This window comes from Panthera pardus, unplaced genomic scaffold (genome assembly GCF_024362965.1).
Source record: "Panthera pardus isolate Hobbes unplaced genomic scaffold, ASM2436296v1 HiC_scaffold_2, whole genome shotgun sequence".
Taxonomy (NCBI): Eukaryota; Metazoa; Chordata; class Mammalia; order Carnivora; family Felidae; genus Panthera; species Panthera pardus.
This window is the reverse complement of record NW_026526765.1, coordinates 94,064,328-94,092,133: the sequence shown is the minus strand read 5'-3', so window position 1 is coordinate 94,092,133 and position 27,806 is coordinate 94,064,328. Positions and strand designations below refer to the sequence as shown.

Below are 27,806 nucleotides of genomic sequence, written 5' to 3'. Positions count from 1 at the left end.
TGGTTTCTGAACCTGGATGGCTGTTTCATTCCCCAAGCTAAGAAAATTTTCAGCTATTATTTCTTAAAAATTTTCTGCACCTTTTTCTTTCTCTCATCCTTCTGGAACCACTATAATCCAAATGTTTCTTTGCTTGATAATGTTCGAGAGATCCTTTAACCTATCCTTATTTTTTAAAATTCTTTTTTCTTTTTGCTGTTCAGCTCTGGTGCTAGTACCCTGTCTTCCAGACTGCTTACCTGTTCTTCTGTATCCTCTAATCTGTTGATTCTACCTAATATATTTTTTATTTATTGCATTCTTCAATTCTGGTTCTTCTTTAGATTTTCTCTTTCTTGAAGTTGAGTTCATCTACCCTCCTCTCCAGTCTAGTGAGCATCTTTATGATCATTATTTTGAACTCTTGATCAGGTTGATTGGTTATCTGTTTCATTTAGTTCAGTTTTCTGAGGTTTGGAGTATATTCTTCTGTCTCCCAATTTTTTCGACTTTTTATTTCTCTGAATTGGGTGGAACAGCTACTTCTAAATTTGAAAGAATGGTCTTACGTATATTTTTTCCATATGTAGACTGTGTGTGTGCCTGGCGACTGGATGGCTGCAGCTGTGGCTGAGATGGGCTGGGGTTCCCAAGGCACTCTGTGTTGGGGCTGCCCTAGGGCTCTCCAAGCACAAAGCATACCTTCTATTTTTTTTTTTGCAGTTATTCAAACACCTCTTTTAAAAACAAAATTTAGTCATATATTTGTTACTATAACTATTCCATCATGAGCATTTTCTTATAATAAGTATTTAAAAACATTTTTAGTGACAGTAAAGACACTCCATTATCTTTTTAATCTGATTTTTTGATATTTTATTTGACCATATCTATACATAATTCTATAACCATATCTATACATAACGCTAATCACAACTCTGATTATTAGTTAGGATATAATTTTAAGAAAAGAATTCCTAGGTTAAAGATGAAGGGACCTTAAGACCAAAGAAAATTTGTATCAAGATGGAGTCCTCGTGGCAGTCAACGAGAGAATCATCTCATTACAAACGCTCAAAAACACCAAGATAGGTCAATGAGATAAGTAAGAAAAAAAATATGTGTTTCAATGACTAGTTTTCTGACTGAATCCTCTTTTGGGGCTCAGTTTCCTTACGCATGAAAAGGAGTGGGGAAGGGACTACAGTCAATCCTACCTAAGGTATGTTCAGCTGTAACCTTGCTGTTCATTCTTGAGTTCTTATCAAGCATTTTAATGCTGTCTGGAATTAAGTAATTGCATACTATCAGAGTTTTCATTTCTTTAAAAAAAATTTTTTTTAATGTTTATTTATTTTTGAGACAGAGACAGAGCATGAATGGGGGAGGGGCAGAGAGAGAGGGAGACACAGAAGCAGAAGCAGGCTCCAGGTTCCCAGCTGTCAGCACAAAGCCCGACGCGGGGCTCGAACTCACGGACCGTGAGATCATGACCTGAGCCAAAGTCGAAGGCTCAACTAACTGAGCCACCCAGGTGCCCCAGAGTTTGCATTTCTTTAGGAACAGTACAATTGATTAGGTAGAGGATCACAGGAAAAAGAAATTCGTAGGTAGATGTGCTTGAATTTAATAAAAACTAGTATTTGTGAATCAAAGTTCTAACTTTGTTTTAAAGCAGGAATTATAAAAAGGGGGGGGTGGGCACCGATTGATTAGTCGGTTAAGGATCCAACTTCAGGTCATGATCTTACCATTTGCGAGTTTGAGCCCCACATAGGACTTGCTGCTGTCAGCGCAGAGCCTGCTTCCAGTCCTCTGTCTCCCTCTCTCTCTGCCCTTCCCCTGCTCACACACACACACACACACACACACTCTCTCTCAAAACAAAAATTTATAAAAACCAGGAATTTTTAAAAGTTTATCATAATATAACTTATAAACTTTCCTTTAAGAAGCAAACTTATCTTGGGGTGCCTGGGTGGCTCAGTCAGTTGAGTGTCTGACTTCGGCTCAGGTCATGATCTCACAGCTCATGAGTTCAAGCCCTGTGTAGGGTTCTGTGCTGACAACTTGGAGCCTGGAGCCTGCTTCAGATTCTGTGTCTCCCTCTCTCTCTGCCCCTAATCCACTCGCATTCTGTCTCTCTCAAAAATAAACATTGAAAAAAATTTTTCAAAAAAAGCAAACTTACTTGATACAGTGAAAACATGATTTAATTGCCAAACATTTGATTTTAAACAATTTTTCAGAGAGCTATCCACTGTGTAAATAATATCTGAAGTACAGATTACTGAGTGCTCAGCTTAGCGGCAGGTCTTAAGAGAGATCCAGGTCAAAGAACAAAACAAGGTGTCAGTGTAATTTTACTTTTAGATAAACTCATAGCAGAGACTGATGGGGAAAAAAGGGTTTGAGAGGCACATTAATGGTTTTCATATATTTAAAGAGTTCTCAAATGTAGTAACTCCATCTTTGAAATAATAATAAAAAAAAAAAGACTGAGTAGCCCTGTAATATCTCTGCTCTTCATCTCTGGCAATGACCATCAGATATCCCTCCTCTACAACACTTAGTAACAATTTCTTCTTTCTGATTATTACTCTCAAGTCCATCTAACATGGAATTTTTTATTTGTTCCAGTATTGTTCTTATTAATGCCTTGCATGTGTCTTCTATGCAAATTAATCATTTGTCTTTTTCACTATCAAAGGTTGAGCTTGTTCAGATAGTCATCGATGGAGTCAACTATCTGGTGGATTGTGAAAAGAAGTTGGAGAGAGGCCAAGATATTAAGGTCCCACCGCCTCTGCCTCAGTTTGGCAGAAAGTGAACTTTCTCTTTTCCAAACTGTAAATAATCTGTCTGCTGGTATGACAGACATGAAGATATTTTACTCTGAGAGTTTTTATAGACTTGCAAAAATGTAACACTGTATGTCCTATCTTTACAATAAAACTCTCCTTAATATGTTTAGTTTCCCCGATTTTTTTAAAATCCTAAGAAAGGCAAATGCATGAAATTACAAGTAGCAGCAGGCAAAAGTGTTTTAAGTCACTGATAAAACATATTTCTTTTTTTTTTTAATTTTTTTTTTAACATTTATTTATTTTTGAGACAGAGAGAGACAGAGCATGAACGGGGGAGGGGCAGAGAGAGAGGGATTCACAGAAGCAGGCTCTAGGCTCTGGGCCATTAGCCCAGAGCCTGACGCGGGGCTCGAACTCACGGACCGCAAGATCGTGACCTGAGCTGAAGTCGGACACTCAACCGACTGAGCCACCCAGGCGCCCCTGATAAAACATATTTCTAAGACCACTTACACACCAAGCTAAAAACCCTCCATTCATCTAGATGCTACAATATCAGCACTGTAACAAAACTTTATGGACAACATTGGTAGATTAATTCCTCATTTCCCAATCATGTTTCTGGCAACTAGAACAAGAAGAAATTCATTTTCTTGAGAGTGTGGAAATAATTATAACTACACAAATGAAGACAAACAGAGGTTACTTAGGGATGGCTACAGAAAAGGAGTCAGCCACGACCACTAAGTTGCTGACAAATTCAAGATAAGCATATAAAAGCATTCTGGTGACAAATATGGGAAAGTTTCAGATATACCCTGATTGGGGTTGTAGGCACTGGAGAAACTGAAGGCAGAATACATGGAAATGGGGTATCCAACAGAACTGGTTTGAAAAGCATATATGGCTTCCTTTGGTTGGTCCTGAGGTGGAAGAAGGGTAAAAATATTAGGGAAGATTGAGGTCACCAAATCCAAATTGAGGATTATTCCCTAAGCCTGAATGGCCTCATTTCAAATCTTGTTATGCTTTTACATTCATGAAGTGATGTCAGAAACATGAAGTGGCATGACAGAAGAGTTGAGAACTCGGTAGCAAGTTAAGAAATTGTACCACAACATTAAAAATTGTTAACTTCAATGACAGGAATGAGATCAAATTCTACATTCTGTAGGTGACACTGCAGATGCTAGAGTAAAAAAAACAATGTGCTCATGCTAGTGCTTACAAGCACCACATTAATTTATGAATGGCAAATTGGTATGTGGTAAAAATTTAGACAAGGAAACTGGACCCAATATAATTGAGGATATTATGTTAAGTACCCTGAATGGGATGGGGTAGAGGGCTGTTCTGCCAACCAAGGCCTGTAGACAGATAAGAGATCAGAACTTCACGTAGTACTGAGCATTCTAGGGACAGAAAGATAAAGGGAAGAGAACACAGGTATCCTGGCCAAGCATGTTGACTCTATAGCCAGACTGACTAGGCCTAAGTCCCAACTTTCCCACCATATGACATCAAATGATTTAGTTTCCGTGTTCCTCAGTTTCCTTTGTATAAAATGAGCACAATGGTTATGAACACCTCATAGAGCTGCTGGGAGCAGAACAGTGATCATTGGGAAGTGCATTTAGAAGTGCTCATCACATTGCATGTACAATGTAAGGGGTTTGTAGAAGAAGGCGTAATAACTTAACCAATATTGTATTATTATGATAACTGATCTCTGAATATCCCTTAAACTGTCCTTTGGGCAAACCAACAGACATCAACATCCCTCTTCTGAAAGGACTTACATGAAAATAGGTAGATGAAGGCAAATACATATAGCTAAAGAGAAACATAAGCATACAGGAGTTGAAGAGACCCAACAACAGGGGCATATGCCAACATTATTCCTTTTCTTTCTTTTTTTTTTTTTTTTTGGACTAAGAGCTGAAAAGCAAGCACTGGCATAAAAATATAGGGATACTGATATAAAAAGGAAGCAACCCTTGTGATCTAAACCTACACCACAACATTTACAGAAGAGTTAAGACCTATTCTTCTCAAACTATTCCCAAAACCCAAAGAGGAAGGAAAAGTGAAATTCATTACACAACATCAGCATTAGCCTGATACCAACACCAAAGACACAAAGAAGATAGAAAAACCACAGGCCAACATCCATGATGAATACAGGCAAAATTCCCTGGACAAACATGAGCAAATTAAATTCAACAATACATGAAAAGGATCATTCATCATGATCAAGTGGGATTTATTTCTGGGATGCACAGTGATTCAATATCCACAAATCAATGAGATATACCACATTAATAAGAGGAAGGATAAAAACCATATAATCATCTCAATAGATGTGGAAGAAGCATCTGACAAAATATACTATCCATTCATGATACAAATTCTCACCAGAGTGGGTTCAGGAGAAACAGACATCAATATAATAAAGGCCTTATATGAACAACTCACAGCTAACTGCATACTACTTAATAGGTGAAAAATGGAAAGTTTTTCCTCTAAGATTAGGAACACGATGAGCATGTCCACTCTCACTACTTTAATTCACCATAGTACTGGACATCCTAGCCACAGCAGTCAGACAAGGAAAGAAATAAAAGGCATCTAAAGTGGTAATGAACAGGTAAAACTGTCACTACTTGCAGATGATATGATACTATACAACAAAACCCAAAAGTTCCCATCAAAAAAAAAAAAAAAACAGGAAGAAAGTATCAGAATATGTGAAATCAGTAAAGTTGCAGAATACAAAATTAATATACAGAAATCAGTTGCATTTCTACACACCAATAATGAAATAGCAGAGAGAGAAATTAAGAACGATCCCTTTTACAATTGCACCCAAAAAGAACACACACCGGAATAAATTTAACCAAGGAGGTGAAAGATCTATACTCTGAGAACTGGAAGATACTAATCAAAGAAATTTGAAGATTACACAAATGGAAAGATATAACATGCTCATGAATTGGAAGAATGAATATCATTGGAATGTATGTGCTGCTCAAACAACCTACAGATTCAATGCAATACCTATCAAAACACTACTAGTATTTTCCACCAAACTAGAATGAATAATCTCCAAATTTCCACGAAGCCAACAAAGACCTTGAACATCCAAGGCAGCCGTGAGAGAGAAAAACAAAGCTGGAGGTATCACAGTTGCAGATTTCAAGATGTACTGCAAGGCTATAGTCATCATAACACTATGATGCCAGCAGAAAAAGAGACACATAGGTCCATGGAACAAGACAGAATGCTCAGAAATGAATCCATGATCCTGTGATCAGTAAATGTACAGGCAAAGGAGACAAGAGTATATAATGGGGGAAAGACAGTCAATAAATAGTGCTGGGAAAATTGGACTGCTAGATGCAAAAGAATGAAACTGTACCACTTTATTATGCCATATGCAAAAATAAACTCAAGATGGGTTAAAGACCCAAATGTGAGGCATGGAACCATAAAACTCCTAAGAGAAAATCTAGGCAGTATATCCTTGGACATTGGCCTCAGCAGTAGATCTATGGATAGGTCTCCTCAGGCAAGTAAAACAAAAGCAGTAATAAACCATTGGGACCACCACAAAATAACAAGCTTTTACACAGTAAAGGAAACCACCAATAGAACAAAAAGACAACCTACCAAATGGGAGAGAATATGTACAAGTGGTATTTCCAATAAGGGGTTCATTTCCAAAATAGCAAAATACTCACACAATTAAAGAAACAACAAATCATCACATGAAAAGATGGGCAAAGCACCTGAATAGATATTTTGCCCCAAGAAGACATACAAATGGCCAGATACATGAAAATATGCTCCACATCACTATCATCAAGGAAATGCAAACCAAAATCATAATGAGATAGCACCTCATACCTGTCATAATGACCAGAATCACAAAGACAAGAAATTACAAGTGTTGGTGAGAATGTGGAAGAAAAGGAGCCCTTGTGCACTGTTGGTAGCAATGTAAATGGGTATAGCCACTGTGGAAAACTATGGAGGTTCCTGAAAACATTAAAAATGTAAACACCATAAAATCTAAGAATTCCACTACTGGCTATTTACCCAAAAAAAACAAAAACACAAATTTGAAAAGATATATTCACCCCTATGTTTACTGCAGCAATATTTACAAGAGACATGATGTAGCAACAGTGTAAGTGTCCACTGAGAAGTTGAACAGATTAAGAAGAGCTCATCTATGCATACAACAGAATATTACTCAACCATAAAAAAGAATGAGATCTTGCCCTTTGCAACAGGATGGATGCACCTAGAGAGTATTTTGCTAAGTGAAGTAAGTTAGAGAACAAGCAAATACCACATGATTTCACTTATTTGTGGAATGACAAACACAAAAGAATAAAAAACTAACAGATCCATAAATACAGAAAAGAAACTATTGTTTGCCAGAGGAGAGGTGAGAATGTGCGTGTGGAATCACTGACATAAGTGATGTGGATTAAGACTTACAAACTTCCCGTTATAAAATTAAAAAAAAAAACCAATAACATGAAAAGTACAGTAATGGAAACATAGTCACAGGGGAAAAAAAACAAATTTCTGAAATCTGTATTACATCATCCTCAACAGCATAATTAACAGGAAGAATTAACAGCACAGAATGTATGGCGAGTATCTCTTCCTTTTTGTTGTATTTTTACTGAATTCATTTGTCACCTTTGCCACTAATTCTACTCATCAATATCAAAACCACATTTGCATTGAATATTAGTTTGCCCACAGACTTTAATTATCTTACCTACATTTGAAATTCTTGATTTATAAGGCTATTTGACCTTTATTGTATTTCCAGGAATTATTCATCTGCAACTTTCCTTTTTAAGAACAAGATATTCATATCTAAAGACATGCATTTAATAACCATGTCTACAATGAATTCCTAATGCTCAATCTGGCATCTCAATTTTTGTTGAAATCTCCATATTCATTAAATATCCTTCCCTGACTGCTCCTCAATTTTCAGATCATGTAACAGCATCTTAATTAGATAGGAGAACATTCTTTCTCCTCAAGCATTGCCAAATATTTGATAGATATAATCCTGTTTGCAGAAGTTGTGCTAAGTTATACTTCTGGCACACAAAACAAGCACATTGGCAAAATTATAGTGCAAATAAAAGATGTTTTATATGAGTCTCCTGAAAGAGATAAAGAGACTTGTAACTATTAAAATTCTAGTTGAATGTCATATTTCAGCCAAAGTAGTCATAGCATGCCAGTAGTTCCCATTTCCTAAGGTCTAGTTCAATCAACATTCATGAAGCAATGATGTGCACAGAATATTGTTCTGAATCACAGGACCTTTTTAATTTGAAATGATCTTTGTATCTGAAGCAGAACGCAGAAAGAATAAGCTTTGGCAGCTGAGAAATCATTCTGGCCCTCTTCCGTGGGGAAGAGAAATGTCCTTCTCCTTGACTTCTGTGCTGCCACATCATCATCATAAGTATGTTGGCTCAAAGGGAATTGGTTATTCTCTCTCACGCCAAAAGTCACCCAAGAACATGTTTTGGAGGCAGCCACAAGACGTTGTTTTGAGGTCAAAAGATTTGCTTTAAATTCAGGCTCTGCCACTAATTGACTATATGACTGAGGGCAAATTTTTTCCAAACTTTTATTTTTTTCTTTTTCAGGTTTTTATTTAAATTCCATTTAGTTAACATACACTGCAATATTAGTTTCAGGTGTAGAATTTAGTGATCCATCACTTACTTACAACAGCCAGTACTCATCACAAGTGCTCTCCTTAAATACCTACCACCCATTTAACCCACCCCTCTGCCCACCTCTCCTCCAGCAATCCTCAGTTTATTCTCTATAGTTAAGAGTCTGTTTTATGGTTTGCCTCTCTTTTTCCCCTGCATGTTCATCTGTTTTATATCTTAAATTCCACATGTGACTGAAATCTTATGGTATTTGTTTTTGAATGACCTATTTTGCTTAGTATGATATTCTCTAGCTCCATCCACATCATTGCAAACGTCAATATTTCATTCTTTTGATGGCTGAGTAATATTTCATACAATATTACATATGTATGTATACATATATATACAGTATACATATAACAGCTTTAAGTTTGAGAAAGATGGAAAAAGCAAGTGGGGGAGGGGCTAGAGAGAGGAGCAAAGAGAATCACAAGCAGGCTTTGCACTGCCAGCATGGAGCCTGATGTTGAGCTTGAGCTCATGAACCATAAGATCATGACCGGAGCCAAAACCAAGAGTAAGATGCTTAACCAACTGAGCTACCCGGGTGCCCCAATATACCTCAACTTCTTTATACATTCATCAGCTGATGGACACTTGGGCTTTGTCCATAGTTTGACTATTATTGATAATGCTGCTATCAACATTGGGGTGCATATATCACTTCAAATCAGTATTTTTGTATCCTTTGGGTAAATACCTAGTAGGGCAATTGCTAGATCATACGATAGTTCTTTTAACTTTGTGAGGAACCTCCATACTGTTTTCCAGAGTGACTTTACTAGTTTGCATTCCCACCAACAGTGTAAAAGGGTTCCCCTTTCTCTGCATCCTCATCAACATGTTACTTCCTGAGCTGTTAATTTTAGCCATTCTGACAGGTATGAGGGGATATCTCATTTTACGTTTGATTGACATTTCCCTGATGGTGAGTGATGTTGAGCATCTTTTCATTTATCCATTAGCCATCTGTATGTCTTATTTGGAGGAATGTCTATTCATGTCTTCTGTCCTTTTTTTAACTGGATTGTTTTTGGGGTGTTGAATTTTATAAGTTTTTGTACATTTTGGATACTATCTCTTTATCAAATATATAATTTGCAAGTATCTTCTCCCATTCCAAAGATTGCCTTTTAAGTTTTTCATCTAAGTGCCAATAGTTCATTTTTGCTTTTGTTCCCTTGCCTCCAGAGATGTATCTAGTAGGAAGTTGCTACAGCCAACATCAGACTTTACTGCCTGTATTCTCCTCTAGGATTTTTATGGTTTCACATCTCACATTTAGGTCTTTCATCCCTTTTGAAACTCAGAGTTTTCCCCTTATGATCAGGAACAAGACCAAATGTCCACTCTCACCACTTTTATTCAATAAGTACTGGAAATCCTAGCCACAGCAATCAGTCAAGGAAAAGAAATAAAACATCCAATTAGAAGGGAAGAAGTCAAACTGTCACTATTCACAGATGACATGATACTATACATAGAAAACTCTAATTACTCCATGAAAAAACTACTACGAATTCAATAAGGTTGCAGGATACAAAATCAAAATACAGAAATCCACTGCATTTCTATACCCTAATAATGACGCAGCAGAAAGAGAAATTAAGAAAACAATCCCATTTACAATTGTCCCTCCCCCAATAATAAAATACCTAGGAACCAACTTAACCAAGGGGGTCAAAGACCTATACTCTGAAAACTCTTAAGTCACTGATGAAAGAAATTGAAGATGACACAAACAAATAAAAAGATAGTCTATGCTCATGGATCGGAAGAATATTGCTAAAGTATCTATACTATCCAAAGCAATCTACAGATTTCATTCTATCCTTATCAAAATACCAACAGCATTTTTCACAGAGCTGGTATAATCCTAAAATTTGTATGGAACCACAAAAAACCCCAAATGGCCAAAGCAATCTTGAAAAAGAATAATAAAACTGGAGGCATTACAAACTCAGATTTCAAGATAAACTATAAAGCTGCAGTAATCAAAATAGCATGGTACTGGCACAAAAAAAGACACACAGATCAAAAGCATAGAACACAGAACCCAGAAATAAACCCACAATTATAAGGTCGATTATTCTTTGACTAAGGAGGCAAGAGTATGCACTGGGAAAAAGTCTCTTCAACAAATGGTGTTGGGAAAACTGGACAGCTACATGCAAAAGAATGAAACTGGACCACTTACACTATACACAAAAATAAGCCCAAAAAGAATTTAGGATATAAATGTGAGACCGGAAGCCATAAAAATCCTAGAAGAAAGCACAGGCAGTTTCTCTGACATTGGCTATAGCAACATTTTTTAGGCATCACTTCTGAGGCAAAGGAAACAAAAGCAAAAATAAACTACTGGGACCACATCAAAATAAGAAGTTTCTGCACAGAAAAGGAAAGAATCAGCAAAACTAAAAGATGAACAACCAAATGGGAGAAGATATTTGCCAATAATGTATCTGCTAAAGGTTTAGCACTCAAAATCTATAAAGAACTTAATACAATTCAACACAAAAATACAAATAATCCAATTGAAAAATAGGCATTTGAACAGACATTTCTCCAAAGTAGATATACAGATGGTCAACAGACACATGAAAAGATGCTCATCATTCCTCATCATCAGGGAATATAAATCAAAACCACAATGAGGTAGCACCTCTCACCTCTGAGAATGGCTAACATAAAAAACACAAAAAAACAACTGTAGTAAGGGTGTGGAGAAAAAGAAACCCTGTTGCACTGTTGGTGGGAATGCAAACTGGTGTATCCACTGTGGAATACAGAATGGAGGCTCCTCAAAAAATTAAAAATAGAATTACCATATGATCCAGTAAATTCACTACTATTTATCTGAAGAACACAAAAACACTAATTTGAAAAGACATATACACCTCTCTGTTTACTGCAGCATTATTTACAATAGCCAAATTATGGAAGCAGCCCAAGTGTCCACTGATAGAGGAATGGATAAAGAAGACGTGATATATAAATACTACATTATATTACTCAGACATAAAAAAGAATGAAAGCTTGCCATTTGCAACAAAATAGATGGGTCTAGAGAGCATAATGCTAAGTGAAATCAGAGAAAGATAAATCCTACATGATTTCACTCTTATGTACAATTTAAGAAACAAAACAAAGAAAACAAAACAAAACAAAACACAGACTTAACTACAGAGAACAAACTGACGGTTATGAGAGGGGAGGTGAGTGAGGGGGATGAGTGAAATACATCAAGGGGATTAAGAGTACACTTATCTTGATGAGCACTGAGTAATGTATAGAATTGTTCTATACTGAGTAATGTATAGAATTGTGTACTGTATTGTATACCTGAAATGAATGTAACACTATATACTAACTCTTCTGGAATTAAAAATTTAAAAACATAGTAAGTCAGGAGACTGATACCCTCAAGACACTGGAAAATGCAAAAATGCTCATTTTTAAAAAATGTTTATTTTTAAGAAAGAGAGAGAGAGAGCGAGCGAGCAGGGAAGGGACTGAAAAAAGGAAACAGAATCTGAAGCAGGCTTCAGGCTCTGAGCTGTCAGCACAGAGCCCAACACGGGGCTCAAACCCACAAAACATGAGATCATGACCTGAGCTAAAGTTGGTCACTTAACTGATTTAGCCACCCAGGCACCCCCTAAAAATGCTGATTTTAATAATAGTCTGAATCCTACTCAGTGAAAATAACAACAAAAAACTACGGATGCATGCGAAAAAACTGATAAATCTCCAAAACATAAAAAAAAACATTCAGCTAAGCCCAGGCAACCCAAATAATCATAAAAGATAATAAAATGGTCCTTGTTTTAAGTCATAAAAAGATACAGGGAGGACATTTTATAATTATACACATGTAAATCAACTAAGAAAACTTAAAAATTCTAAATATGTATCCATTTAGTAAGTTTCAAAATACATGAAGCCCAAACTGACAAAACTTATGGAGGAAATAAACAAATACCCAACATTCCTTTCTCAGTATTCCATAGGACAAGCTGACCAAGTATCAGGAAGAATTCAAAGGACTTAAACCTCAACTGTGTATGGATCTGCAGGGAAAGCAGATGCCATGGCAGGATTCAACATGAAAGTGCTATTTGTAGGAAGGAGCAGGAGAAGCAGATGTGTTTGAATCATGACACTAGACAGAGAGAAAAAAGGAAGTCCCAGACTACAACACAGGTCCAGCCAAGTTTCATGCAGGCCAATGGGGGTCTTCAAACTTGTTAGAAGAGTCATGCATCTCCTAAGCCAAGAATGGGCCTTGCTCATTTATGGGCTGCAAGCAGACCATGAGAACACTGGCCTCAGTACGAACATTATGATTGATCCAGAGGGGCTGTACCTGGAGCTGTCAGTCAATTATGCCCCCTGCAAGAGAAGATCTCAGTAATACATTTTCACGGCCACTACCATCTACTCTTTGTATCATATACACTTACTTCTAGAAGAAGCTCCTCTGTGGCTTCCAGGAATCTCACTTCCTACAGAAGATCTTAGAAGACAGGTTAGTGGTATGAACTAAATCCCCCTTGTTGCAACTGGTATTTCTCTTCAGCTGCATCCCTCATCCATTCTAAATTTTCCTCATTTTCAACTATCACCTTGGCTGATGTTAGGGACTTTTCTTCTGTGTGAGCAAAACCTTCAATCCTGAGGCCTTGGCAATTGCACCCTTTTTGCATCGGTCTTGTTTTACAGTGTTACAACATTACAAGGGAGTACCAGGAGGTACTCCAAGTACCTCCAAGTGGACATCTGAATTCCACACCTATTTCTCCCTGTCCCTTTGTATAAAAGCAGCTCTGTACCTCCTTCTCCTGTCACAACTGATTATCCCTTCCACAAACGTGACCACTTCTCACTTGCTTGTACCCAGAAATAAATTTCTTATTCATTTCTGAATGTCAAGAAAACTTCGTAACTACTTTTTAAAATTTAAAATGGAATCAAGTCTAACTTTTTAATGTGAAGAGATACGTAGCTGTTGTTAATTATAATAGAATAAAATTTTGGTATAAATTATGGACTATCTATTGTATTTAATTCAATAATCAAGGTAGAAATGAAGTAATCACCATCTCTCCACATTAAAAATACAGTTGACCCTTACACAATGTGGGGGTTAGGGGTGCCGATCCCCTGCACAGTCAAAAATCTATGTATAACTTTTGATTCCCTAAAACTTAACTAGTAGCCTACTGTTGACCAGAAGCCTTATAGAGAGCATAGTCAATTAACACAGATTTTGTATGTTATATGTACTATATACCGTATTCTTATAATAAAGTTAGAAAAAAAAGTCAAGAATATCCTAAAGAGAAAATACATTTATAATATTCTACTAAAAAAATCCACATGTAAGTGGATCCATGCAGTTCAAACCCATGCTATTCAAAGGTCAACCAAAATTATTTAATATAGGTAGGTAATTATACATGGGCTTATAATTTAATTGAGATACAAAGCATATATGAGGGAGGCTCAACACCCTCAAGAAAAAAAACGGTAAATAAATAGTCATCTGAGAATTAAACTAGAAAAATCTGCACATAATGGATACTAGTCATCTGGAAGACCAAACCAAAGAACTCCAAGTCTACAATCAGGTGATTCAGAATAAGAAGCCAAATTAACCATATTTTATCCTTTCTGCAAAAAAAAACAAACAAAAGAACAACAATAACAACAACAAAACTTATGTGAAGAGAAGGCGAATGGTTATCATGGAATCTAGAAAAGGGAAGGTCACATCTGGTGGATAGGCCTTTTACATCACAAGAAAGCCCTTCCCAGTTGCTACTTATGTCTCAGTACTCTTGTTTGCTCCTCTGGTAGGGATGGCGTTAGACCATTTGATTACCTGCTTTGTACCCCTATGTTTATTGAGTCACTTATCCTAGTGCTGTAAAAATGCCCACAAGAGAGGTCAAAGATTAAAGAGGTAGCACCATAATTATCTATCCTTTCTGTAAGAGTAACTTATATTTGACAATGAGTAAATCAGTTTGAGAGCTGTAACTAAGGAATTGTAAAAGCAGGATTTAAGAAGATGTGGTATATATATACAATGGAGTATTACTCAGCCATTAAAAAGAATGTAATCTTGTTATTTGACCACATGGATGGATCTAGAGGGTATAATGTTAAATGAAATCAGTCACAGAAAGGCAAATGCTCCATGATTTCATTCATATATAGAATTAAAGAAAAAAAAGAAATAAACCAGTTTCTTAATATAGAACTTGTGGTTGCCAGAGGGGAAGTAGGTAGGGTAAGGAAGGAACAGGTGAAATAGGTGAATGGGATTAAGAGTATACTTATGATGAGCACTGAGAGATGTATAGGATGACTAAATCATGTTGCACACCTGAAGCTAATATAATACTGTAGACTAATTACACTTGAATTAAAAATTTTACTTTTATTAATCTTAGAGCTACAGTGGAAATGCAATGAACTGATCCTGTTATTTGCTTTTTAACATATACATCAGACTCCTTACTTTTCAAAAAGGCATTGGACTCATATAGGCTATCTGTATATTGCATCTGAAGATATGGGGAAGAAATGTTTTGTTTTAGCATCTCCACAAAATATTTGTACAGAACTCAGTTGTATAAAAGCATCTCTGAAAATAGAAATCTATTTTAAATAACATAGGTGAGGTTCAAAAAGAAGACACTGGGCTCCTGGAATGTAAAAGCTGTGCTGAAGACATGGGCAAACATGCATGGAGTAGATGTAAACAGAGACATGTAATTTGCCATCATAGCCTGAATTACTGGGAACTCATCAGTACTGATGAGGCACTAACTACATTCCGGTGCACTTCAATCAGAACCAGATTATACCATTAAAATTAATGAAGCACCACAAGACTTTAATGAGTAAAAGAGAGTTGGTTTTAAAGTCTTTTATGCATTTTATTCATTTCACAACAATTTGGTTGACAGTGCTATCACATTCCTCTTGTAAACAGGTAAGAAGTTTTAGTTACTAAAAGTTTTAAGTAACACATTATATTCAACACACTCCCTGGCACAACTGAACATTCACTTAAATGGTCTAATGCTTTAACTTAATTAAAACAGATCAATTTGTCTTTTGCCATCATGTCTGCCTTTTAAAAGAAACTAAACAACTGTTCTCTCTCAGATCCCAAATTTTCTCATTATACTGATGAGTTGTTTTTTCTCTTTTAAGCTCCTAGTACCTTTCAAGCCAATAAGGCCCTGTTTTTGTCTTTTCTAGAAGTAGACACATCATGAGTATGTGTGTGTCAGAGGTGGGGGATGGGGAAGGGAGCCCAACCACCTCCAAATAGGACTCCACTATGAGATTCAGCAGAATATTAAACTGGGGAGGACTGGTGAATATTTTTCAGGTATGAATGTACTTTAGCATGTACCTGAAAAATAAGAGAATGAATTAGTAGGCAACCACAGGAAGGTGACATGGCCGTATCTCTGAGCACAGGAAAGGGACCAGATTTTAAATCCTGGATCCAGTTCTGAAAAATGTAATGTTAGTTACACTCCCCTTAAGTTTTTCCCCAGTGTAAATAACTATTACTGTGCACAAGTATTAGTATATAATGAGTAGTACCATTCATAACTATCTGGGAAGCTTTAGAGCATAAAATGCTTAATAAATAGGATTTTCAAAAAGGGCTTTGTTCTCCACAAATAATACTTTCTAAATTTAAATTGATAACTGATTTTTTATAAGAAAGGGAAATTATACATAGGTAACAACTTGATTCTTAAAGAACAGCTTCTTAAACAGTAAATAAAAGATGTGAAAGCAAGCTTCAAGGGAATCAAAATGAAAACACTACTTTTAAAGGGTAAATATCAGTTTTTCAATTTTTTAAATTGTGGTAAAATATACATAAAATTTACCATTTTAACCATTTTTAAGTGTACAATTAAGTGGTACTAAGCATACTCACAGTGCTCCATAACCAGCACCACTATCCTAAATAGGTTTTTAAAACAAATCCCCCATAACAGGAAAAGCAGCAACACTTATAGATTGAAGACTGTAAAATCTGGTTTAAAAGAAGTCCCACTATCTGGTTTGCTTTCCTGCTCCAACACACATTGTTTAGATATCTAAAGGCAACATATGCCCAATATAGCTAATGTTCTATTTGAAAACTAGCAAGGGATAACCATATTGAGCTGCTTTGGGCACACCTGGACACAATTCCACATTTGCCCTCCACTTATGCCTTGGGGTATTACTGGCTTAACTGTTTTTCTGGAGGTATGGACTGCTCAACTTGTCTTCATAGAACTCACCATTGTATGGTCACATCTTCCAGAATATACACAATATGATTTTATACATATTCCGAGTCCATAAATATTTCCTAAAATATTTGCAGGACCTTTTTCCCAAGACCATTTATTTTCTATGCCAAACCTTTTGGAGGGCTACTTTTTCCCTACTATGTGGTGCTCTTACATTAGTTCATCCTAAGTCATTTATGATTTTTTACCCAGAGACTTGAAGGTAGATTATTTCTTATGTCGTTATTAAATCTGTACTACACATTTTGATCACTTAGTTATGTTCACTTTCATCCTTTCTAAAGCATTAGCTTAAATTTTTCTCCCTCCCTCTGTGCACACACCTCATTTACCAAAGCATTTCAGCTTACTGGAGAGAATGATTAAATTGACTATGGCTTTTTTATTGACTCCTTCCCATCACCTCTCTTATCTTCCTCTCCAGTTGTCTGCAACACATTCTACTGTGAAGTTTTCTAAAATCTCCCAGAAAGTATGAATTCATCTGTAATCTTTACTACCAGTGTAATTCCTTCACTTACCACCTTACGAGTCGTTTATGAGTCTGCATGCCTTACTCTCAAAGGCTATTGGGTAGACTCTGTCGTTTTTGTCTATCTAGCATTCAAGAAGGTACTGACATCCAGTAGAGATAAAAAAAAAAAAAAAAAAAGGAAACAATCAACAAAACTAAAAGGCAACCAACGGAATGGGAAAAGATATTTGCAAATGACATATCGGACAAAGGGCTAGTATCCAAAATCTATAAAGAACTCACCAAACTCCACACCCAAAAAACAAATAATCCAGTGAAGAAATGGCAGAAGACATGAATAGACACTTTTCCAAAGAAGACATCCAGATAGCCAACAGGCACATGAAAAGATGCTCAATGTCGCTCCTCATCAGGGAAATACAAATCAAAACCATGCTCAGATATCACCTCACGCCAGTTCAGAGTGGCCAAAATGAACAAATCAGGAGACTATAGATGCTGGAGAGGATGTGGAGAAACGGGAACCCTCTTGCACTGTCGGTGGGAATGCCAACTGGTGCAGCCACTCTGGAAACCAGTGTGGAGGTTCCTCAAAAAATTAAAAATAGATGTACCCTATGATCCAGCAATAGCACTGCTAGGAATTTACCCAAGGGATACAGGAGTACTGATGCATAGGGGCACTTGTACCCCAATGTTTATAGCAGCACTTTCAACAATAGCCAAATTATGGAAAGAGCCTAAATGTCCATCAATTGATGAATGGATAAAGAAGTTATGGTTTATATATACAACGGAACACTACTTGGCAATGAGAACGAATGAAATCTGGCCTTTTGTAGCAACGTGGATGGAACTGGAGAGTGTTGTGCTAAGTGTAATAAGTCATAGAGAGAAAGACAGATAACATGTTTTCACTCTTATGTGGATCCTGAGAAACTTAACAGAAGACCATGGGGGAGGGAAAGGGAAAAAAAAGACAGGGAGGGAGCCAAACCATAAAGGACTCTTAAAAACTGAGAATAAACTGAGGGTTGATGGGGGTGGGAGGGAGGGAAAAGTGGGCGATGGGCATTGAGGAAGGCACCTGTTGGGATGAGCACTGGGTATTGTATGGAAACCACTTTGACAATAAATTTCCTATTTAAAAAAATGCTTCTTCCTCACTTACCCCATTTTATAGGATTTGTAACTACAGACCTCCCACTGCTCCCTATGAAGGGACCATCTAGCTCCCAAATCAGGTAGCATTTCCTCAGACATAAGAGGAAGAGAAGTAAGTACTCATTTCAGAGAGGAGAGCCTGGAAATCTCACCACTTACATCTAATTTAGCTTTAAGTATTCACTTGAAGCACTTGATGTCATACCGCTAAAAAGCATGATTAGGAACTTGAACTTGAGTGGTACACCAGAAGAGGGTTAGAGTTGAGTCAGAATGCCACGTTACTTTTGTGATTAATATTTCCAATGTTATTCTTTATTTTTTAATTTTTTATGTTTTATTTTATTTTTGAGAGAGACAGTGTGAGTGGGGGAGGGGCAGAGAGAGAGAAGGAAACACAGAATGTGAAGCTGGCTCCAAGCTTCAAGCCGTCAGCACAGAGCCCAACACGGGGCTCGAACTCATGAACTGTGAGATCATGACCTGAGTCGAAGTTGGACGCTTAACCGACTGAGGTACCCAGGAGCCTCCCAATACTATTCTTACTCATGTTTCAGCAAAGAATAAAGAAAAGATTCAAGCTTTTTCAGGGGAGAATATAAACGTCATATTATTCCTATTCCCTATTGCTTAGCCACCTCAAGCAACTTCCATTAATGGGTTTCTCTTATTAAACCCTTCAGATACAATTTTGTTCCATTTTTTTTTTAAGAGCGAGCATAAGCAAGGAAGAGGAGCAGAGGAATAGAGAGAGAATCTTAAGCAGGATCCATGCTCAGTGTGGAGTCTGATGCAGGGCTCAATCCCATGACCCTAGGATCATGACCTGTGCTGAAATGGAGTTGGATGCTCTACTGACTAGAGCCACCCAGACACTCTCACTTCTGAAAGAAAGCAGTACTGCTTTTAACTTCCTTACTGAGAAAACCAACACTGCAATTGAAGAAATAAAAAAATAAGGCCATATCCATGTGCATGTCAGGTAATAAAACTGTCAGTGTGACAGTCACTTAACTTCTCTGTCATTTCATTTGCTGACCTATAAAACAAGAATAGATTTTTTAAAGGTACGTATTTCTATAAATATATATTGGAAATTCTCATGTGTGGTCTCAAAATTCTCATGTATTAAAAAACTCTTTAGTAAAAATTCTAGGGGGTGCCTGAGTGGATCATTCAATTGGGTATCTGACTCTGGATTTTGGCTCAGGTCACTATTTCACAGTCATGAGATAGAGCCCTGTGTGTAGTGTGGCATGGAGTGCAGAATCTGCTTGGGATTCTCTCTCCCTCTCTCTCTGCTCCTCCCCCTCTCGTGTGCATGCTCTCTCTCGTGCTCTCAAAGTTAATTTAAAAACTTAAAAAGATCAGGAGGAAGATGGCGGCGAAGGACACTGGGCTCACCACGTCCTGCGGATCACTTAGATTCCACCCACACCTGCCTAAATAAGCCAGAAGACCACCAGAAGACTAGCAGAACAGATTCTCCAGAGTTAAGCGTAGACAAGAAGCCCACGGAAGAGGGGAGGAAGGGTGGAAAGACGGTGCACACTACATGGACTGGCGGGAGGGAGCCGAGGCGGAGGGGCAGCCTGCTGGCAAAGCAGACGCCCCTGAGTCTGGCTTGCAAAAGCGGAGGGGCCGGACGGAATGTGTTAGGACAGCAAGCAGGACTTAACATCTGGAAGGTTCTAAGCTAACAGCTCTGCTCGGAGAGCAGGAAGGCTAAAGGACAACGGGAGGGAGAGTTGTTGAGCCCTGGACAACAGAGTTCAGCTTGGTGGGGAACAAAGGCGCTCGCCATCTCCATCTCCCTTGCCCATCCCCCCAGCCAAAATCCCAAAGGGAACCAGTTCCTGTCAGGGAACTTGCTTGCACCGTGCAAACACCCAACACTGTGCTTCTTTGGATCCATCCCTTCAGCGGGTCTGACTCCTTCCCCGTGCTGCAGGGCCCCTCCCTAAGTGGATCTCCGAAGGAAAAGCGAGCTGAGACTGCCCATCCCGCCCCTGTACACCTTGCCGATCCACCCCAGCTAATACACAAGATCCCCAGCACCACAAGCCTGGCAGTGTGCAAGGAGCCCAGACGGGCCACGCCCCTCCACAGTGAATCCCACCCCTAGGAGAAGAGAAGGTACACACCAGTCTGACTGTGGCCCCAGCAGTGAGCTGGGGGCAGACATAGGGTCTGAATGCCGCCCTGCCCACCAACGCAAGTTATTCAAAACAGCACAGGGGAAGTGCCCTGCAGTCCTGCAACACTCCAGAGACTATCCACAATGACAAAACGGAAGAACTCCCCTCAAAAAAACCTCCAGGAAATAATGACAGCTAACGAACTGATCAAAAACTATTTAAACAATATAACAGAAAGTGAATTTAGAATAATAGTCATAAAAGTAATCGCTGGGCTTGAAAACAGTATAAAGGACAGCAGAGAATTTATTGCTACAGAGATCAAGGGACTAAGGAACAGCCAGGAGGAGCTAAAAATGCTATTAATGAGCTGCAAAATAAAATGGAGACAACCACAGCTCGGATTGAAGAGGCAGAGGAGAGAATAGGTGAACTACAAGATAAAATTATGGAAAAAGAAGCTGAGAAAGAGATAAAAAAATCCAGGAGTTTGAGGGGAAAATTAGGGAACTAAGTGATGTACTAAAGAGAAATAATCTATGCATAATTGGTATTCCAGAGGAGGAAGAGAGAGGGAAAAGTGCTGAAGGTGTACTTGAAGAAATCATAGCTGAGAACTTCCCTGAACTGGGGAAGGAAAAAGGCATTGCAATCCAAGACGCAAAGAGAACTCCGTAACTGATTCAATTTCTTCGCTGGTTATGGGTCTGTTCAAGCTTTCTATTTCCTCCAGATTGAGTTTTGGAAGTGTGTGGGTATTTAGGAATTTGTCCATTTCTTCCAGGTTGTCCAGTTTGTTGGCATATAGTTTTTCATAGTATTCCCTGATAATTGATTGTACTTCTGAGGGATTGGTTATAATAATTCCATTTTCATTCATGATTTTATCTATTTGGGTCATCTCCCTTTTCCTTTTGAGAAGCCTGGCTAGAGGTTTATCAATTTTGTTTATTTTTTCAAAAAACCAACTCTTGGTTTTGTTAATCTGCTCTACAGTTTTTTTAGATTCTATATTGTTCATTTCTGCTCTGATCTTTATTATTTCTCTTCTTCTGCTGGGTTTGGGGTGTCTTTGCTGTTCTGCTTCTATTTCCTTTAGGTGTGCTGTTAGATTTTGTATTTGGGACTTTTCTGGTTTGTTGAGATAGGCCTGGATTGTGATGTATTTTCCCCTCAGGACTGCCTTCGCTGCATCCCAAAGTGTTTGGATTGTTGTATTTTCATTTTCGTTTGTTTCCATATATTTCTTAATTTCTTCTCTAATTGCCTGGTTGACCCACTCATTCTTTAGTAGGGTGTTCTTTAACCTCCATGCTTTTGGAGGTTTTCCAGACTTTTTCCTGTGGTTGATTTCAAGCTTCATAGCATTGTGGTCTGAAAGTATGCATGGTATGATCTCAATTCTTGTATACTTATGAAGGGCTGTTTTGTGACCCAGTATGTGGTCTATCTTGGAGAATGTTCCATGTGCACTCGAGAAAGAAGTATATTCTGTTGCTTTGGGATGCAGAGTTCTAAATATATCTGTCCAGTCCATCTGATCCAATGTATCATTCAGGGCCCTTGTTTCTTTATTGACCATGTGTCTAGATGATCTATCCATTTCTGTAAGTGGAGAGTTAAAGTCCCCTGCAATGACCACATTCTTATCAATAAGGTTGCTTATGTTTATGAGTAATTGTTTTATATATTTGGGGGCTCCCGTATTCGGTGCATAGACATTTATAATTCTTAGTTCTTCTTGATGGATAGACCTTGTAATTACTATATAATGCCCTTCTTCATCTCTTCTTACAGCCTTTAATTTAAAGTCTAGTTTGTCTGATACAAGTATGGCTACTCCAGCTTTCTTTTGACTTCCAGTAGTATGATAAATAGTTCTCCATCCCCTCACTCTCAATCTGAAAGTGTCGTCAGGTCTAAAATGAGTCTCTTGTAGACAGCAAATAGATGGGTCTTGTTTTTTTATCCATTCTGATACCCTATGTCTTTTGGTTGGTGCATTTAGTCCATTTACATTCAGTGTTATTATAGAAAGATATGGGTTTAGAGTCATTGTGATGTCTGTAGGTTTCATGCTTGTAGCGATGTCTCAGGTACTTTGTCTCACAGGATCCCCCTTAGGATCTCTTGTAGGGCTGGTTTCGTGGTGATGAATTCCTTCAGTTTTTGTTTGTTTGGGAAGACCTTTATCTCTCCTTCTATTCTAAATGACAGACAAATTGTGGAAAGAGCCTAAATGTCCATTAACTGATGAATGGATAAAGAAATTGTGGTTTATATACACAATGGAGTACTATGTGGCAATGAGAAAGAATGAAATATGGCCCTTTGTAGCAATGTGGATGGAACTTGAGAGTGTTCTGCTAAGTGTAATAAGTCATAGAGAGAAAGACAGATACCATATGTTTTCACTCTTATGTGGATCCTGAGAAACTTAACAGAAGACCATGGGGGAGGGGAAGGAAAAAAAAAAAAAAAAAGAGGGAGTGGGAGACAGCCAAAGCATAAGAGACTCTTTAAAACTGAGAACAAACTGAGGGTTGATGGGGGGTGGGAGGGAGGGGAGGGTGGGTGATGGGTAATGAAGAGGGCATCTTTTGGGATGAGCACTGGGTGTTGTATGGAAACCAATTTGACAATAAATTTCATATATTAAAAAAAATAAAAATAAAAAATAAAAACCTAAAAAAATAATTCTAAATGTAATACATATTCATTAAAGAGCATTTGTAAAAATGCTGAAAGAAGAAAAAAGGAATTCAATTTCTTTACCTATTAGCCTTATTGTAAGGGTTCTAAAGCAGCTTAAATGATTGACAGATTTTGAAGAAAGCAGCTGTTAGAATGTCACTGGTGTGGACCTCTTTTTTATTTTCAACAGTAGGGTCATTAATTCTTTCCTCTCTCTCTCTAGATGTATTTTTCTGTAGATTCCAAAGAAGTTCAGCAGGTGTCAGTGTTCTGAGCACTGCATTGGGTACACGTTTGTACTGTACGTAACCCTCTTCTCTACATCTATCTTAGGAGATGCACTGTGTAATCTAAAAAAATATGTATAGTTCTTCATTGCTTAAGCTGTCAAGGACAAAATGCAAACATTTTGTTTTTTGTTTTTTTAAATGTTTATTTATTTTTGAGAGAGAGACAGAGAGAGCGCAAGTTGGGGAGGGGCAGAGAGAGAGGGAGAGAAAGAATCCAGAAGCAGGCTCCAGGCTCTGAGCTGTCAGCACAGAGGCTGATGCGAAGCTTGAACTCCTGAACCTTGAGATAGATCATGACCTGAGCCAAAGTCAGATACTTAACTGACTGAGCCACCCAGGTGCCCCAAAATGCAAACACTTTGATTTAGCATTAAAAAAACACTTCAATTGACAAAATCTGGTCCCACCCATCCTTTCTAGATTCATTATCTTCCATTCCAAATTACAGTTAAACAGCTTGTTTTTTACATTTATTTTGAGAGAGAGAGAGAGAGAGAGAGAGAGAGAATCCCAAGCAGGCTTGACGCTGTCAGTGGAGCCCAACGTGGGACCCAAACCCATGAACTGTGAGATCAAGACCTGTGCTGAGATCAAGAGTCAGGCATTTAACCGAATGAGCCACCCAGTTACCCCAAACAGCTTGTTTTGAAGCTGCTCACACTCGTTTGAGACTCAGTTAGAGGGCCAGCTCCCTGAGGCTGGGCCTTAGACACTCCTAGTTCTGCAGCATCTAGGCTTATCCAAGCACCTCTCACTCTGAGACAATCTAATCAAGAGTGAAGCTTCAAGGGGCGCCTGGGTGGCTCAGTCGGTTGGGCATCCAACTTTGGCTCAGGTCATGATCTCACAGTCCATGGGTTCAAGCCCCGCATCGGGCTCTGTGCTGACAGCTCAGAGCCTGGAGCCTGCTTCAGATTCTGTGTCTCCCTCTTTCTCTGCTCCCCGCCCCCCCCCCCAGCTCAAGCTCTGTCTCTCTCAAAAATAAACATCAAAAAAAATTAAAAAAAAAAAAAAAGAGTGAAGCTTCAAAATTCTAATGGGAGTGGTTCCAATTTCAGGTAAGATGAATTGAGCACACTCCACCCTGTGTTGCCCACTGAATGCATCTATAAAGCATAGATCAGCTATTTGAAGACTTAAAAAATAAGTAGTAGCAGGCAAATTATGGAAGACCAGAATTCAAAGTATCACTGAACCAAGGCTAAGTTTACATTCTGGATTTTTATCCTGGACATTGTGGATGTTATTTTGCATATACTCTGAATTGGTTTATTCCTCATGAAAAAAACATTTAAGAAGGCAATTAACTTGTTTAGACTGGCATTACGGGCTTTGTCTCATTTTTTGTGAGTGGCCATTCAAATCTCAGTTCATTTCTTTAAGCCTCTGAGCTTGTCTTGTGCATGTGGGGTCAGAGCCTAGCTCAACACTTCATGTATAGAAGTAGAAGCATCCTTTTTATGGCTCTCTCCCTTTCAAAATTCCCCCTCACTATCCCGGTATGGCTGTTAATTGCTTTTTTTCTCTGGTTCCTGCAGCCAGAAAAATGATGGCAGGCTTTCTTAAAATTTTTAAAAATTTTTTAACATGTATTCATTTTTGAGAGACAGACAGAGCATGAGCGGGGTTGGGGCAGAGAGAGGAGAAGACACAGAATCTGAAGTAGGCACCAGGCTCTGAGCTGTCCCCACAGAGCCCGACACGGGGATCGAACTCAGGAGCCATGGGACCATGACCTGAGCTGAAGTCAGACACTTAACTGACTGAGCCAGCGAGGCGACCAGCAGGCTTTCTATTATAGTTTTAACTGCTCATGCACTTTTTGACTGTGGCCCATTTTCAGTGCAAACACACACACACACACACACACACACACACACACACACACACACTAACCCATGTGCTAGTTGCTTCTTCAAAGTTTGACTCCCCTCCACAAGGATCTGCTTTTATTTACTCTTCAGGATCCTCACACAGTGATTTTTATATTTTTCCCAGAATTTCTAGTTATCAGGATGAGAGTTGGTTTATAGAAATCTTATATCATCATAACTATTTTGTTTGAAACATAAAAATGTGTTGCCCATGTAAAAAATTACATTAACATAATCTGGCAATGGCCAGCTTCTTAAGCTGGGTAGTGTTTACATGAACTTGTGTTTTGTAATTACTTCAGATGTTTTATATTGCTTTCTGTATGCATAATACACTTCACAATTTTCTAAAAATGAGGTACTTCAGCACTTCATAACTGAAACTTTAGCCCCTCACTTAACATTTACCCTGTGGATGATAGTGTTATGAAAATAGCATATTTGTAGTATTTCAATAATATCTGAATAGATAAGACTTAATAAAAAGATAATACCTTCCACTCTAAAAGTGAATACATCCTAAGAAAATAAAGTATTATATGGGCATGGATAACTTAAGTCTGTTTTAAAGTGGGTCAAGCAGGCAGGCAGGCAATCCCCTGCAGTACTGCAATGTAGGGAAGGTCACACTTTTGAACAGGGATCTTTGTTCAAGTCCTGACTCTACCTCTTACTAGATGTGTGACATTGGGTGAGTTACTTCATCTTTATGAGCTTGTTTCTTCATTGTAAAAATGGAGAATAGTACCTACCTCTCAGGATACTGGGTGAAGGAAGCAATGATTGTAAAGCATTCAGCACACAGTGCTTGGTACCTATAAAATGTTCAATGAAAGTTAGCTATTATTAGTATTGACAGTAATATTTTCTTCTGAACCCCACAGCATTTCTATGACCTATTTACTTAATTACTAATCTTCACTTGGTATATTTCCACAAAAACAATTTGAGATCATGTTCTTTCACTGCCAGGAAATGAATAATTTTCGAGTTTAAAATTCAACATAATACTAAAAAGACAAGTTTTAGTTGAATGCACCCTCTAGTGGTGTACATTACATGCAAGTACCTGGCTTCTACAAAAGAAAACCTCTTTATGAAATGTCACTAGGTTGGTGCTTAGACCTTGAAGCCAGCTGGTTGAGAACATGGTATGAAGAGGATGATCATACAACTTTTAGGAAGCTCCCTCTCTTCAAGAGCTGGAGGAATTTTTTACCTTTTAAATCTTCCCCCACTGTAAGACCTAGGATATTTCTGATATTCACCATACCAAATCCTAGTATTCCTACAACACTGACTTTCATCTTTCCTCCTAAAGAAAACCAGGTCACTTTCGACTTTGCTGTAACAAGCATTGAAACGTATTACTCTTCACTTAGTTAACAAAAACGTACTGAGCACCAACTATATATACTAGGCAGTGGGAAGACAATAAACAACTTATTCACAATTAATTATGTAATTACTAATTTGAAGCATTGTAAACAAAGATTGCCATGAGATTACAATAGGGGATTGGTCTAATGGCGGGGGAGGGGGGGGAGCAGGGAGGGGTACAGGAAAGCTTACTTAAGAATATAATGTGTAAAGCCCTGAAGGTGAAATATTTAACTAGAAGAAAAGCACCATACAAAGAGAGCAGCATATGTAAAGGCCTGGAGATAGCAAGGTACATGCAGCATTTGAGAAACTGAGAAACTGGTCAAAGAAGAGGAAATTGTGCAGGCTGAGGATAGGGAAGTAGTCAAGGATTTAATACCAAGTTAAGGTTGGAGTTCATCTTAAGAACAACAGGAAACTATTAAAGGATTTAAAGCAGAAGAATAACAATCTGATTTACATCTTTAAAAGTTCACTTGGCTAAGGCATGGAAAGGGATTCCAAGAAGTGGTGAAAACAGTGGATGCCCAGACCAGCTACCAGTAATCCAGGTGAGATGAGATGAAGCCTGGCACAAAGTCGGTGGCAGTTGAGATAAAGTGGACAGATACTTAAGGGGTAAAATGGATTGATCACGATGCTGGGCATCAAAGTGGCAGACCTAGTGAACTGAGTTGGTGTAATAATGCCATTTTTCCCACAAAGTACAACTTGTGGTGGTAGCTGTTTGGGAGAGGTTGTTGAGACAATGAATTAAGAGGCTAGGGTTTTCCTCTTAAAGAGAACTTGTCTGACTACAAACTAGAATTATTTCCACTGAACTAGCAGTGGCAGGACAATTAGTCACCGACTTCCACCAACTAGGGCCCTAAACGTCTCTTTTATATTTCTATCA

At 38.1% G+C, this 27,806-nt stretch overlaps 1 protein-coding gene and 1 long non-coding RNA gene across 2 annotated transcripts in view; one reads left to right on the top strand and one right to left on the bottom strand.

Moving 5' to 3' along the window:
* The window catches only part of CKMT2 (creatine kinase, mitochondrial 2), a 36,619-nt gene extending 33,671 nt beyond the window's left edge, over nucleotides 1-2,948 (top strand). The window contains exon 10 of the mRNA XM_019462870.2: nucleotides 2,690-2,948. Coding sequence (XP_019318415.2) covers nucleotides 2,690-2,809 — 120 coding nt within the window. The 3' untranslated portion in view covers nucleotides 2,810-2,948. The remainder of the gene's footprint in view (nucleotides 1-2,689) is intronic.
* Nucleotides 1-27,806, bottom strand: part of LOC109274917 (uncharacterized) — a 39,787-nt gene that overhangs the window by 11,613 nt on the left and 368 nt on the right. Inside the window, exon 2 of the long non-coding RNA XR_002083909.2 lies at nucleotides 26,281-26,343. This is a non-coding gene — a long non-coding RNA (uncharacterized LOC109274917). The remainder of the gene's footprint in view (nucleotides 1-26,280; nucleotides 26,344-27,806) is intronic.